The sequence below is a fragment of the Rattus norvegicus genome, chromosome 6 (assembly GCF_021556685.1).
Source record: "Rattus norvegicus strain SHRSP/BbbUtx chromosome 6, alternate assembly SHRSP_T2T, whole genome shotgun sequence".
Taxonomy (NCBI): domain Eukaryota; kingdom Metazoa; phylum Chordata; class Mammalia; order Rodentia; family Muridae; genus Rattus; species Rattus norvegicus.
The window spans coordinates 108081824-108096883 of record NC_141539.1 but is presented as its reverse complement, the minus strand read 5'-3'; the positions used below and the strand labels follow the sequence as shown (position 1 = coordinate 108096883).

The window sequence follows — 15060 nt, the reverse complement described above, 5'->3', positions numbered from 1 at the left end:
GCTCCATGACTTTTCCTGAATTGACCTAGTGGATTAAACACGTTTCACTGTTCCCAGCACCAGACTCACAGGGTACTGGGACAAGCTGGCCATTTCTTGTATATCCATGCTTTCTGCTCCAACCAGACTCCATGCTGGACCAGAATTCACTGCATCTTTCATCCAGGAGCTGTGGAAGTCAACTGACTTATTTCATTATAAAGCTGACTAAATGAGCAGAAAAGACAAATATAGTTTTTAAACTATATTTGAAATCTAAACTGATGGGTTTAGAAAGACTGGAAGGTCACTAAGAAGAAAGCTGTGGCTTAGATGTGACAGCTAGGGAGTTAGAGGGAACCATCAAGCAGATTCAGATGTTCCTGGTGTACACCACGGACAGCAGGCAGCACTGGAAGCAGAGCCACTAACACAAAAGCACTCGGACCCACAGCAGTAATGTCTACTCATGTCTTAAATACCTCAGATACTTTTTAACAATTTCCTGCTTTAACTGGTATTTCCAATTAGGCAGTGACATGTACGCCAGCTGTAACCAGGTTACTTTCTATGCTCCAACCTACCAACTGAATATATGAGGTGCTATGAATCAGTAAGCCTGCTTGTGCTAGAGTTTAGTTTTTCAAATTTTCATTCTGTACCTTTGAAAGATAAAAATATCTAAGAGGAGGCTCCCCTTTCCTGTCATCTTGCGTAACAGACATGAGGGAACAGTGACAGAGAACAAAGGAGCTTCACACAGTCTATCACCTAAGCCTAGAACTCTCCTTTGGAAAATATGATTAGTAACACATCACCCCCCTCATGGGCATTAAGAGTTAGAAAAAAAAAAAAAAAAACTGTCATTTCAAAACTTAGCATAGGGCCTAGTCCACAACTGTTCATGGCAAAGACTATTATATTGCACAGTTAGAAAAAAATACTAGTGCACAAAAAAGACAGTGTACGTTCCCTTGTGTGTTAGCCTGGAAAATTGAGGAAACAGAGAGCAGGGGTTCTCAGTTAGAGGCAATTTACCCCCAAAGAAACACTTGGCAGTATCAGATACACTTCGGTCTGTGTTCACTAGTGTGGAGGGGTAAGGAGAAAACTCAGTGGCATCTAGGATGTAGAAGACAAGGATGCTAACCTTACAGGGCACTGGATAATGTCCACCTTTACAAAGAACCATCAGTCCCTAAATGCAAAGTTGGTTGAGTTTGAGGAATCTTCTGCTCTCACATGCAAGAGAAAGACCATTTCTAAAATCTGATCTCCGGAAAATCATTTTTAAAATGAAACTGAGATTTCCATTCTATTGATTCTAGAAGCCATTTGGGAATAAGAGAGACAAGTGTTTAATGATGAGACATAGAACTCTTTTACCAGTGAACCTTCAATGGGGTCTATCCTTCAATAATCTCAAAACATTGAGATTCTAGAGTGAGCAATCTCATAAAGCCAGCAGGAGAATAATCTAAGCAATGTTTCAAACACTATAATGTAGTGTGGTATAATCACAACCTCACTGGAGATGATGCAAATCAAGAAGCTTCCCAGCACAGGCCTCTTCGCCTAGCTGCAAAGACTACTGGTCTACCCCAGGAACCACAGTGTATAATGATCATCATGCTTCTAGTTGGGTGCCTGCATGACAGATGTAGTCCTCAATTCTAATGCTATTCAAAAAACACTAGGAAATTGATAATGTATTCATTTACAGTATATTTCAAAAAAAAATCTTGCTTTTGTTAAAAGAACAAAATAAGACGATACACTCTCAGGCTCAGGCACATGGCACATGCATGCACGCATGTGCGCACACACACACACACACACACACACACACACACACACACACTTTAGCCTACCATCTCCATGAAGGAATAGAAAAGAGGCCAAAATATATTAACTGTTCAAGGCACTTCTCCACTTTAGTACCTTTTCTACTCAAATTGAAGGCCTATACTCAAGTCTTGTCTGAGACTCACTGGCTCAAGATTTTAAACAAATAATGAAATGTGTTTTTACCAGAGGTCCTGTGAAAGGGACAGAAATAAATTTTAACTTTGATAAAAAGGCTCAGGAGGCAAAGGAAAGTGTTAAAAAGTAGAGGACAGCATTGAAATTGTTTCATAATTAAAAAACACTGTATTTAACAGACTTCAACTTTACATATTTGTCCCCAAATATGACATAGCAAGTCAAAAACACAGAGTTTAATTTTACTCACTAAATTAAATAGATTTTAACTTAAAAAAAACACTACTATTTAATTTTAAGACATTTCAATATTTAAAAGGGGAAAAACCGATCTCTAAATGCAAAGAACGGAATCACAAAGTAGAACTACTGAAACATTGTACCACCATGAGAGACAAAGATTCACAGGTGTCTTGGTCAGTGCTAAAACAGTCAGTATAGACATTGTCACTTTTTTTTTTCCCATGAGTGGACCAAATTACAAAGATTAAAGTAAGCATTCACTCACCCTTTTGGTAGAAGCACTTCCTGTAATAGTATGCTCCAAGATCCACGTGCTCCACAGTGTACCGTCTCACTCTGTCTAGATGCAGCATCAAGCTCTCCTTGGGCACTTCGAGAACCGCCACTCCTGCGTTTGTGCAGTGAGAGCTGAGGGCAGACTCAAAGGACGTGCTCTCACACCCACTGAATGAGCCAGAATTGGACTTGGACAGGCTGATTTTCCTCTCACCTTCTCCCCCAATCTCATTCCGAAAGTACGGACAGCTCATGACGAGTTCATTGCTCTTGTCATCTCCCTGGTCCATGCCGAGGCTTCCTTTGGAATTGAGGTCCTCTGTGCTGCCCATAGGAGAGCTGAAGCTGGTTGAGTGAGACAAAGGTCCCGAGACTAAGGACGCCACAGCGGCTGCAGAAGCTCCCGTTGTGGTGTTTCTCCTCTTAATCACATTATGCCTGTTCATAATGGCTTCATTCAAGTCAAACAATATGCTCTGGACATCATAGTGGGCAAAGCACTTTGGACATGTCCAGGGCCTCACAGAATCCTCTGATCTGTTGTCTTCAAGGTCTGATGACTTCCCGAGTTCTTCACCTTTGGCATTGCGTAATTTACGAAAAATGGATGAGTCTCCAGTTTCAGACTTAGAGCGTCGCTTGAGTGGTTTTTCCCTTTCCTTGAATAGCCTGAGGTTCTCTCTCTGTGAGATGGGTCCATCGATCACATCCAAGGAGAAACCAGAACCCTTGCCCCCACCAGTGATGAGGAAGTCACTGAGTTTGGTTGGAGTTGGACCTCGGTCAGCTCTGTCGTCTTTATAGCCCTTTAACAAACCGAAGAAGCTTTCTCCGGATGTCCCCTGCTTGTCGATTGAAGATGTGCTACCATATTCCCTGTGCAATGATGGCCCCGACTTGTAGGTTGGGGAGATACATTCATCAAAACTATCCACATCAAGCTCACTTATGGTGATATCACTGTTGCTACGCTGACGGATTCGGCGAAGGGCTTTCCTGGGGGAGCTGGGGTAGGCTTCAGGCATGAGGAATCTCGAGTCCATGCTCTCCGCTGGCCCCGTCTTGTTCTTCAGGGTGTTCTGGATGCTCTTCAGCATGGCTGAGTCATTGGAATTGAGGCTAACAGAACTCCCCTGACTCACAGGACTGCCTTTGGAGGACAGGCTCTCAAGGCAACTTGAGGTTTCTATTTCCTGGCTTGAACGGCTAGATTCTTTTACATTTTCCTTTCTTGGAGGCCAATCTGCAATTCTTGCCCTAACCCCCATCTTGGGGACTCCGGGGGTTGAGGTTATATGGTGAGGACCTTCACTTCGAGGGGGCCCTACTGCAGCCATGACTGATGATCCTAAGCTGCCATTTTGGGACCGGAAGCGACGCATGTAGAAATCATCAGTGTGAACTTTGGGGGTGCCATCTGTGCTGACAACAGAGGCTCTGTCAGCAGTGACAGGCCTTTCGGTCTGCGACCTCTTCAAGCTGGTCATGACGTAAAAAGTGATCACTTAAATCCCTGGAGAAAGGATCACCATGTTTGCATTTTAAATGTGCACTTTTGCTTTAGAGAATGGCTTCCAGAAAATACAGCAGTAGTGTTGAGATCTTAAGCCTTGTCATTTAAAAGGTTAAATGATGCCGTGTTTTCAGACCACTGAGAACCCGTATCTTTCAAACATTGTAATCCACAACAGTTCCTGTGCTCTAACAGCAGGCTTCCTTCAGAAAAGACTGAACAGAACTTGCATCACTGGGGCTCTGTGGTTGCCATAATCCCATGCTCCCCCTAAAGAGAAGAGGACAACCTGAAATTAGTACTTACAAATATTCCTAAAATAAATATGCACCAGCCAAAAGTAGGCACATGAAAAGGAGGATCAATACTGAATTGTGGCACATAGATCCAAAATCCACATTTTTAATAAAGCAGATATGAAAGAAAAATAAAAACAGTTAATAAAACCCACCAATTACATTGAAAGAGGGGTATGAATACATCTGTTTTTGCATATTTCTGCTGAATGGTTTCATAACCTGGGAAGGAAGTACAGACTTCTGCACCCATGACCTCTAATTATGTAGACATCATGCATGCCACTGTGCTGACCAGAAGTTTGAGACAAAACCAACCTAACCAGGTGATTAGAGCAATGCAAGAGAGCATTCTGAGAACACTAAAAATTGAACAAGATGTTACTGATTATGCTACAACACTCACTTTTAAAAAAACCTTTTGGGGTTGGGGATTTAGCTCAGTAGTAGAGCACTTCCCTAGCAAACGCAAGGCCCTGGGTTTGGTCCCCAGCTCCGAAAAAAAGAAAAAGGAAAAAAAGAAAACCTTTCATTTTTCAAATCGATACTTATTTCCCTACAAAAGCTTGTCATAGTCGTTAAGTGCAAGCACACGCAGCACATAGAAATGTGCTGTTTCCTGGAGCCAGCGTACCCCACTTTCTTACTTACCCACAAGAAGAGCACTGCAGGAGCCCAGCACTCACAGCCACCTCTTCCCAAGATCTCCCGACTTCCATCTACTCTGAGCTGGAAGCCTTTCACTAATTCACAAAATGCCTGCGTTTCCTTAAGCAGAGCGGCCCCCTCCGCCCCATCAGTGCTGATTTATGATGATGACAACGACGACGACAGAAGCAAAAGACCGCTCAAGGCAGCTGGCTCCATGTCCTCTACCAGATTACAGAGGACTGTTACCATCCTTCCCAGGTGACGGACAGTAAGACGAACTTCCTCAGAAGCTCGTCAAGCAGGAGGCGGCAGGCACAGAGCTTGAGCACAGAATCCTGCATGGGTGCGTACATCCTGAAGAGAGAGGCAGAGCAGCCTCCTCCAGCATTCCACAAACACACAAGAGGTGGCCTTTAAATTCTTGCCAGATACATGTTTGGAAAGATGCTGCTGAACCAGCACCGCGCTGACAGGGCGGCATTGTCTACAGATCACGCTCTGACACCGAGGAGGACCGCACACTGCATGCTGCACTCAATGGTAACAAGCACTTACTTCCACAGTAATTAAGCATCTCGCTAGTCGGCTTCCTGCCTCCAAGGCAGCCAGCTTTCATTTCTCCAGCAGCACGCAGAATCAGTTTAGGAGACTCGTTGCTATTTAAAGCTGGAACATTTAGGGGTGTTTCAAAAATGCTCCCTGCCTCCATGCTTGCTAGGCTCTTGCAGGGTAGGTCTGGTCAGCCGGTCAGATAAACGCCCATTGTTCTCATTCGTACTCCTCTGTCTGTGCTTTGTGAAAAGGACAATGGTTTTGTACTGCTATCTAATTCAATCTGGCTTTTGAGCCTTCTAGATACTTCTACAGTCAGACTGTTATGATTTCCTTTACATTCCTGAACTTTATATGCTGCTCTTTCAACTGCAAGCCTTTAACAGAACACAGAGCTAACTGTTGCTTACAAGGAGCCGCCAGGCAAGGCCAGCATGCACAGCTGTGGTTCAAGTACTACTTATAAAATGGAAGGGCAACTAATCCACTGGACCAACAGCAGCACCTGCCCTGCTAAAACAACAACCAAGAGTAGTATTCAATAAAGTCGCTTTCAAGGAAGTAATATACTAGCATAAAGAATTATTATACTAAAAACAATAATTCTTAAAAGTCAGATGTTTTTAATATTCTTACAGGCATACGAAAACCAAAATAAACCATCTTCTATTCCATTTCTACAACATTCATCCTCTAAGCTGCCAGTCTTATCACACTAAAGCTCATTTTTGCCACATTCCAATTCCTCTTAGAAAGATTTACCACAATCAACTCCTCCCCAACCCTTTGTTTTGAGGCAGGGTCTTACTCTGTGGTCTTGGCTACCCTTCAACTCCAGGCCCTTCCTGCCTCAGTTTTCCCCAGATGCTTACAGACAATTGCTACCAAACTCTGTTTGCAAACCTTATTAAAGACAGGCGAGGAGAATAAAGTAAAAGCTAGAACTGAGGCACAGTAAATAAAACCAACCTGCAAATGTCCAATGTCCACCATTGATAGTTTCTTTTCTAAATCTATTCACTTTCTTTTTTTTTTTTTAAGATTTATTTATTATATATAAGTACACTGTAGCTGTCTTCAGACACACCAGAAGAGGGTATCAGATCTCATTACAGATGGTTTTGAGCCACCATGTGGTTGCTGGGATTTGAACTCAGGACCTCTGGAAGAGCAGCTAGTGCTCTTAACCACCAAGCCATCTCTCCAGCCCCACTTTCTTGTTTTTTAAACATTACTTGTGCAAATGAATATTTTGCCTGCATGTGTGTGTGTGTAATACATATATGCATATACTTCATGAGTCCCAGGAAGCATCAGGCTCCTTGAAAGAGTCAGAGAGCTTTCACATGGGCGCTAAGAACCAAACCCAGTTCTTCTGTAAAAATAAGTATTCTTAGCCATTGAGCCATCTCTCCAGCTCCTCTTACCATGCTTTAACACATTTTTAATATGAAAATTTCTTAGCAATTACTCTTATTATGATAGCTCTTTTTATTTAAAAATGTAGATGAGCACATGGGGAGAGAGTACACAGTTTGATAACCCAAAGCTGAAGATGAACTGAGTTAAATAACAAAATTCTCTTTAGTTATAGTGGTCTGACCTCCACCCCTGCCTCACCCTTCCTTGCCCCCTCCCTTCTTTATTTATTTATTTGCAGTATCAACTCCCTTTGAGTTACAATATAAGTTTTGGCCACTGATGAGCAATATAGAAATAAAGATGCTTAGTAAGCTATCAGCTAAACTCTTCAGGCTGTCTCTCCACACAGATCAATAGCACTGCACCTGTGCCCCATGAGTGGGCTGAGATAGCAAACATGCTGACAATCACTAACAACGGAAGCAAACATCACCAGACCCGCCCAGACATTGTTGGATATGGTCAGATGCAATGAACGGAGTTAGACAGGGAAGTGATATGGCGGTACAGCACTGCGCCTGCATATGGGGGAAGAACAGGCATATAAAGCATGTCCTCCTTGTATGTTTAATTTCACAGTGCTCCATACTGTGTACTTCTACAAGGATCCATTTAGTTAGACTCCTAATCCTACCAGTCAGTCCAGAGCTCAGTTCTACCAGGGCAAAGTCTTCATCGCCTAAAATCTATACAGTCACCTCTCTCTGCTGATAACACCGTCTTCCAGAAGAGGTGCTCCATTCTCTTCTAAGTAGTTCCCAGCGAGCCCGTGTTCTTGCCTAAGTACATGAACATAGGCAAGGACGAGAAATCCTTGGGGAAAGAAATCTTTTCTTCAGGGGAAGCACAGGTGTAGACGGGGGACAGATGGTAAAAAGATAAAGTATGATACAGTACAGGACAAGGTATGCATAAGCCATGACTCCTCCCAGGACTTTCCATTCTAACTGTGAGGTCATTCACAGCACGAACTGGTTCCTCAGGGATCTTGGAAGATCCACTAAACCACAGAAGTCAGCCATTCAGAATATCAAGTCCCTAGTAATAATAAAAGTGGCTCACATGGGAGTTAAAAGCAGCCCTTGTTGCTCTGGCTCTATGAGGCATCTTCACTTTGGTCCTTCTCTTCCTTGACCTCAGTGACAGCTACCTGCTCTTGCTTCTCTCTCTGCCCACCATTCCCTATCATCTTTTTTTTTTTTTTTTTTTGCTGTGCATGCAAAAAAAAAAAATGCATCTGGTGTGGTGTGTATGCGTATCACACGTGGGTGGACACACACGTGCAGGTGAACAGGCACAGGTGCCTATGCAGGCTAGGTGGTGACACTGAGAGCCTTCAACTGTTCTCCCCCATAAGTCTCTGAGGTAGGGTTTCTCAACTGAACCCAGAGCTTGCTCGTATGACTGACTTTGCTAACTTAAAATCCTGGTTCTACCTTTCTACATGCTGGAATTGTAAGTGGGCTGCTATATTCACTGGGTATTTACATGGGGTCTGGGGATCAGAACTCAAGTCCTCACACTCATACACCAAGCACCTTATCCCTTGAGACATCTCCCCAGGTGTCCATTCAGTATCATTTAGAAGCTAGGGAACTTGCCAGGCAGTGGTGGCCCACACCTTTAATCCCAGCACTTGAGAGGCAGATGCAGGTGGTTCTCTGAGTTCAAGGTCAGCCTGGTCTACAGAGTGAGTTCCAGGACAGTCAGGGTTACACAGAGAAACCCTGTCTCAAAACAAAACAAGCACAAACAACAACAACAACAACAAAAACTAACCTTGTGAACCTGATTTACTTTTGCTCCCACTTGCTACACTATCACTGACCGGATATTCCTATGAAGATGACCAGTGTGTGTTTTAGGATGAGGTGGAAAGCACAGTGCTACAGACTAAAACCATTACTGTGGGAAGAGGCTCTGGGCCATCTGGGTTCTAGAAGCTGGGGTAGGCAGTATGTACGAAGACAAGAACTCTAGCAATACTGTACTAGACGGGATATTTGGCTGCCCTGGATTTAACTTTAACTACCTCTCTGCTATGAGTTCTAAATTTCTGGCCATGACAGAAATAAAATACAACCAAGCAGAGAAATAAATAGTGAAGAGAGACAGTATAGACCTCAAGGGAACTAAATAAATAGAACAGCATAAAACTTTCTCTGTGCCCAGGGCATGAAGGTAAGCCTAGAGGTTCCACAAGAAAATGTGCAGTGGGTGGGTAAGGGAACTGCAGCAGACCAGTGAGGTAAGGAAGTGCCTTCAGCATCCCAGTATGTACTTCAACACTCCTCAGTGCTACCAACTGAACAGTGAAGCTCAGATATGACCCAGGGATCTCCCAGTACAATCTGGGGAAGAGTGAGAAACGACATGGTGTGGGGCAGCCCTAGATACCAGGGTAGGTGCTCAGCAGGAAATTCTTGTCAAGGTTCCCTCAACTGTGCTCAAACCTAGTTAGTTATTCACAAAAGATTTCTAGAACCAAGTAAGGTAGGAATACTATGACCTCTCTTAGGACATCATCATCCACAAACCTTGCTGAAACTTTTAGAATTTAAAAGTCACCACCAACTCTATCTAAATCAGAAGATTTTTCTTCCTTGTTTTTTTTTTGGGGGGGGGGGGTTGGGGTCTCATATAGCCCAACTTGTCTTAAAATTTACTCTGTGGCTGAAGCTGGACTTGAACTCATGATTCTTCTTCCTCTGCCTCCCATATACTGGGATTATAAGTATTATGTCACTACATTTGGTTCTAAGAGGCTTCCTAATTAATTTAATCACAGACTCATCATTACATTGTGTGTTCTGCAGAACATACTGAAGCATAAAGCAGGCTGATGTTTCAGAAGAATCCTGGGCAAATGAGCACACGAGCGAGTGCACACACACACACACACACACACATACACACACAGAGAGAGAGAGAGAGAGAGAGAGAGAGAGAGAGAGAGAGAGAGAGAGAGAGAGAGAGAATGTGCGCACACACAAGCTTACCAGAGGATTTATGTTTATCTTTGGTTAGATTCTAACTTGAGGCTTTGTTTTTTTATTTACTAAAATGAGCAAGTGTTACATCTACAATCAGAACAATACTTATTAGAAAAACATAAATTTGTTGCTAAAAACACATAACGTAATTTGGGAATGTAGGGCAATGAACAGACCTCCAACTAATAATTATAAAACATGGCCCCATGTTAATCCTCTATCATTCAAAAATCATTGAACAAGTCAAAACTGAACAGATCAAGTGCTTCCATGAGATGTCCTTGTGCTAAATCTTCTAATTACAATGAACTGGAGAGGACTCAGAGAGCCTGGCTACTTAAGAAAAGCATGTTTATAGTGTCCGACTCATGGCTGCATGGAGATGACTAGCTTTTCCTCACTGACCAATGTTTTCTTTAAATTTCATTTTGATGTAGGAGTCCCTTTACAACCAGTATCTCCATGTCTTCCCCTCCCAAAACATCAATGACCCTGGGAAATCAAACAAAGCTGGAAAACAAACACGGGTGGCCCCGCCAGTGTCCCCTTCCTTGGGTCGAATCTACCTTCCTAATGTATCTGTCCTTGTCACCATCCTCCTCCTCTAGAACTTTCAGTTAAATGATGTTCCTATAGCCTCAAAGAGCAGCTGTCTGCAGAGCAGCCCTGAAGACCAGGCAGTGGCTGTGCAGGTGGCAGCAAGGAGACTTCAGTACGGTTAAAGGAGAGGTGTGACCTTGAGGAAGTGCTTTCCCCCATCACCCACGGATATACTTAGTGAATTCGAAAAGAACTCTGAGAGGAACCAGCCTCAGAAGGAAAGCTTCTGCAGGCTCCCAGCTTATTGGCTGGAACCCACCCTCCTCCTGCTCAGAGAGGTGCATCCCAGCCTGAAATCCCTGCAGCTACCTAGCTGAGGGAAGAGAAAAGTGATGTGTAGAAACCAGACGGCTTAAGAAAGGAGCCTCAAAATGGCTTTGTTAAGGGCATAGTGGTGTTTTTTGTTTGAACATTTTATGTTCCGAAGACAATTTAACAAAGGCACTTGAAAAAGTGCACCACAGTTAGCTTCAAGAGTCAAGGGGTGGCAGTAAGAACAGTTTGTTCTAAGCACAGCTCAAATCCAAATCAGCGCCCCAAGGATCAACAGCAGCAGTTCCTCTGGTGCTCTCTGGAACATCACCTAAGGAGGACTTTGAAAGGAAAGTCGCACAGGATGGAGCTCACTCCGTCACTAGCACCTCCTCAAACCCAGACTGCAGACAGTCTGCTCTGTTCATCACTGCACTGTGTGTGGATTCCTACACACGAGTTGTGCCTAAAGGCTGTATACGGAGGGACTCTGTCATCTGCCTCAGTCCTCACAAGCCGCCAGTGAGGCGAGGATCTCAGACTCCATGAAGAGAAACAGTTCAGGAGGGAAATGCCACACCAGCAGCCCAAGGCAGCAGGCTGTGTGTAACACAGGCGCTCTCTACACAGTGGCGCATGCTCAGCACTTCTGGGCTGGCAGTTACAGAATGGACAGTTAGCTAACACAGAAGGAGGCCTCCCTGACAGTCCACACCACTTCTGAAGTCTACCCCAGGCCTGGATCTACTAGAAACACATCCAGAAGGAAAATAAGAGACAGTGGCAGGAGCTTCTAAAGATGCACCGGTGGTCAATCTGGGACACTTCAGAGCATCCTCAACAGCTGCCAGATTGATCTTGGTCTAAAGAGGGCCTGGAAGGCAGGGCTAAGCAGAGGCTCCTTCCACATGGCTTCCTTCACTGGGCTGCAGGAAATGGGTAAGGTGCCATTTCATTAAGAACTACCAGATGACTGGGCTTGAATTACTAAGGCAACATTCCAAACACAAAACTGTCAATTTCTGTGAAGATGACCTTGGTGATTCTCCACATGAGGCGGCCAGGGCCAGAAAGTAGAAAGCCATAAAGGTTAAAGAGCCAGGCAGAGCCCACCTATGAACCAGATTCTCAAGTCTCACTGCTTACTGGGGCTGTCAGCCCAGGTTACCCTTCCAGAACATACTTTTCTAATAACACTGGAGCCATGTAAGGCGATGCCACTGCGTTGTTCAAGTCAACAGTGCAGTGCAGACGAGGTGGGGACACTCTGCCTCTAGTCTAACCCCAAGCCATGCTCCTTGCAGTAGGCCCCTCCCCTGCTCTGGAAACCCATATTTAACTACATTTAACTCTTCCTCCCTGGTGAACAGTATTCTTGAAAACTAAGGGTTAGAAATGAAGGCCACAGGATCCCAGGTAAAATGAGGATGGGCTGGAGTAGTGTGGACAATTACTAGGTTGATACAAGAAAGCACAGTTACAGCCTGGCACTCAGGAGTCATGACCATACAGCCACACAGGGGCTTCCGTTTCAGCTCGGCTTCACAAATGTCCATGTCAGCAGTAAATGAAGACTAGCACCCGCTCATCTCTCCCTGGTCCTCTCGCCATCAAAGAACATGAAAACAAGCACATGTGAATAAATCCTTTAAAAAACCACGAGTGACCTGCTTAAAACCGGCTGATCCTTCCCAGTGAAACACCTACCAATACAAAACATCTTCAGCAATGCACCCCTGAAAAGTTCACAGGAACAGTTACATGGACAGTGACGGGGGAGAGGTTAATCAGCACAGAAATGGGAGGGAAGTTCGAATCAATGATTGGCAAATAATTTTGACCTTTTATCCTCAAATACAAAAGTCACATCTTTGTTGTCCCCACCTTTTAAGTTTTTTTTTTCAATCAACCAATTATATGTTTCTTATTTTTTAAAAAAATTAAGACAGAGTCTCAAGTAACCCAAGCTGGCCTTAACCTGGCCATGTAACTGAAGCTAAGCTTGAGTTCCAGATGCTCCGTCTTTGACCTCCCCAGAGCTGGGATTACAGTGGTGTGTCACACACCTGGGTCTATGCAGTGCTGCAGAACACACCCGGAGCTGTGTGCGAGCTGGCAGTCTTCCCACTGAGCCCTGCACCAGCCTACTATGTCCTTCTTTAAGACACTCTAGTCCTAACCTCGTCACAGCCACTCAGGACAGTCTGTGTGTTTTCAACACTGAGTGAGTTAGGAGAAGAAGAACAGAAAAGGGCCAAGCACAGTGACCTGCTCGCCAGTGACAAGACCTGTGTACTTAGAGCTTCAGAAAAGGAGGACGACCAGCAAGGAGAGCCGCTGTTCTGAAGACAGAGAACAGGACTTGATCCAACAACTTCCCTGTCACTGTCCAACTTTTATATAGACCCTGGCTCTGAAAACAAGAAGGAGCCCTCTATACAATATCCTGACCACTTATCCCCCAAAATAAGACAGAAATTAAACACCTTGTAGTTTTAAAACTAATTATATGCATATACAAAGATACGCATTATATAAAATCTTTAGTTTTTAATCTGTTCCTTCAAACTTAAAATTCTTGATTTCTGACTGAGATTTCCCTTACACTTTATTTCAACTTTAATTTATAATTGGGGGGGGGGGTGAAGTAAAACATAAGCAATCACCAATCAAGTATTTAAAAATAACACCTGGTAACGGAAGTCCTTTAGCTCTTGCTCACCCCCTTTTCTCCCCATGGTCCCACGGTAAAGAGACAGTGACTGCTCATTGGAATGTCAAATCTCATCCTGCAGCACTCTCTTGGGGATGGAGCACAGCTTAGACAGGATGTCTCAGCACACACAGGAGTGGCTCAAACAAGAAGTTATCACGTCCGGCAGTGAAGCTGAAAGTCTGATCACATGCCTATTCATGGGCTCTGTTTCTAAGGTGCCCGGAAACACCACATTTACATCCTCTTGATGGACACAACAACCTTAGGGATAAACCAGAACTGCCCAAATACAAGGCTATTCTCATGGCTGAAGCCAGTCTCTCATGGTCCCACCAGCCCTGAACTTTGAACTTGGAGGTGGGATGTTGCAAGTGACTTAAGCACCGGGTATCATGAGACTATGAATCTAGGCAGTGATGGCTGTGGGACACAACCTTATAAAACTCCCTTCCTGCTGCCTTTTCTCTTACTATAGCCTGTGCCTTCTCCTTTGTATATCTTACACCTATGCAGACAACATTTGGATATATTCTCTTTCAGAAAGTTGCTTTTTTAAACATTCCTTGTGAGGGACAATAAAAACTTATGATGATTTTTGTAATGAAAAAAAAAATCAAGATCATTACATTAAGAACCAAAGTTTCTACTTGACAGAAACCCTAACCTCATTGTGTGTTATTATTACCTTTAATGTTACTACCTCTAGCATCAGATCTGTTACTAAGAAAACTGAAGGGCTGTTTTGTTGTTGTTTGTCGAAGTGTTCTTGAAAAACAGCAGTTAAAACAAGTTTAAAAGAGACTGTGCTGAAGCAAGAAAATTTCTTTAACAGAACACAGACTCAAGGCCTGTCTATTTTTGCTGAGATTGTGACTATAATAAGTAAAGACAGAGAAATCACCATGACATCATTTAACACCTCTTAGGAAAGCCAGTGCTCAGTTAATGGTGATACAATTAAAGCAGGCATTCTCACACTCCTGGGGCAAAGGAGATTAGTAGGGCCTTTCACAGGAAAGAAGAGGGAAGAATAGCTAGGTCTCCTCACACGGGGAGCCCTGGAAGCATGTGGCTGTCTATAGCAGAAAAAGCTTCTAAAGCCACCTGCTGGACATTGTTCCTGCTTTGGCAGGTCCTAGGAGCTCTGTCTGCTGATCCTGTCCTTGATCCTGTCCCCAAATTCCCTTTGTCTTCATCAGTCATCCATGACCCACCCGACAGTTTCAGGTTTTCTAGTCCACTGTCCACCACTGTGCAAGCACCTTGGTACAGTGCTCTGCCTTAGTTTTCAGATGCTGAGTCTGCAGCAGACGCTTACAGCAGAAAAGCATGCTCTGCAACAGGTTAGGAACCAACCTCACAGCTTAGAAGTGACTGAGCTGCTGCCCAAGGCCTACCACCGCCACACTACTTGGTTTTGAATTTTCTGCCTTGTGAAGCTTTAGTGCATACATACTCTAACGGCCTAGCACCATGGGCAAATGAGGAGGAGAGTAAACCACTGCTTTAATCTTCTCCAGGTTTAGAGCAAACAAACACCTTAAGCCCAGGCTCGGCTTCCCACGGCATTTCATATTCCTAAGT

At 44.0% G+C, this 15060-nt stretch overlaps 2 protein-coding genes across 8 annotated transcripts in view; both read right to left on the bottom strand.

Moving 5' to 3' along the window:
* Sipa1l1 (signal-induced proliferation-associated 1 like 1) overlaps positions 1–15060 on the bottom strand; it is a 279472-nt gene that overhangs the window by 107076 nt on the left and 157336 nt on the right. For 4 of the 5 annotated variants that reach the window (NM_001389245.1, XM_087552259.1, XM_087552260.1 and 1 more), the window contains 1 exon segment: positions 2471–4264. In NM_001389245.1, coding sequence (NP_001376174.1) covers positions 2471–3968 — 1498 coding nt within the window. In that variant the 5' untranslated portion in view covers positions 3969–4264. 5 annotated transcript variants of the gene reach the window in all.
* Positions 3900–15060, bottom strand: part of LOC148005380 (uncharacterized) — a 168564-nt gene continuing 157403 nt past the window's right edge. For all 3 annotated transcript variants that reach the window (XM_087555119.1, XM_087555118.1, XM_087555120.1), the window contains one exon: positions 3900–4264. In XM_087555119.1, the coding sequence (XP_087411245.1) occupies positions 4226–4264 (39 nt within the window). In that variant the 3' untranslated portion in view covers positions 3900–4225. The remainder of the gene's footprint in view (positions 4265–15060) is intronic.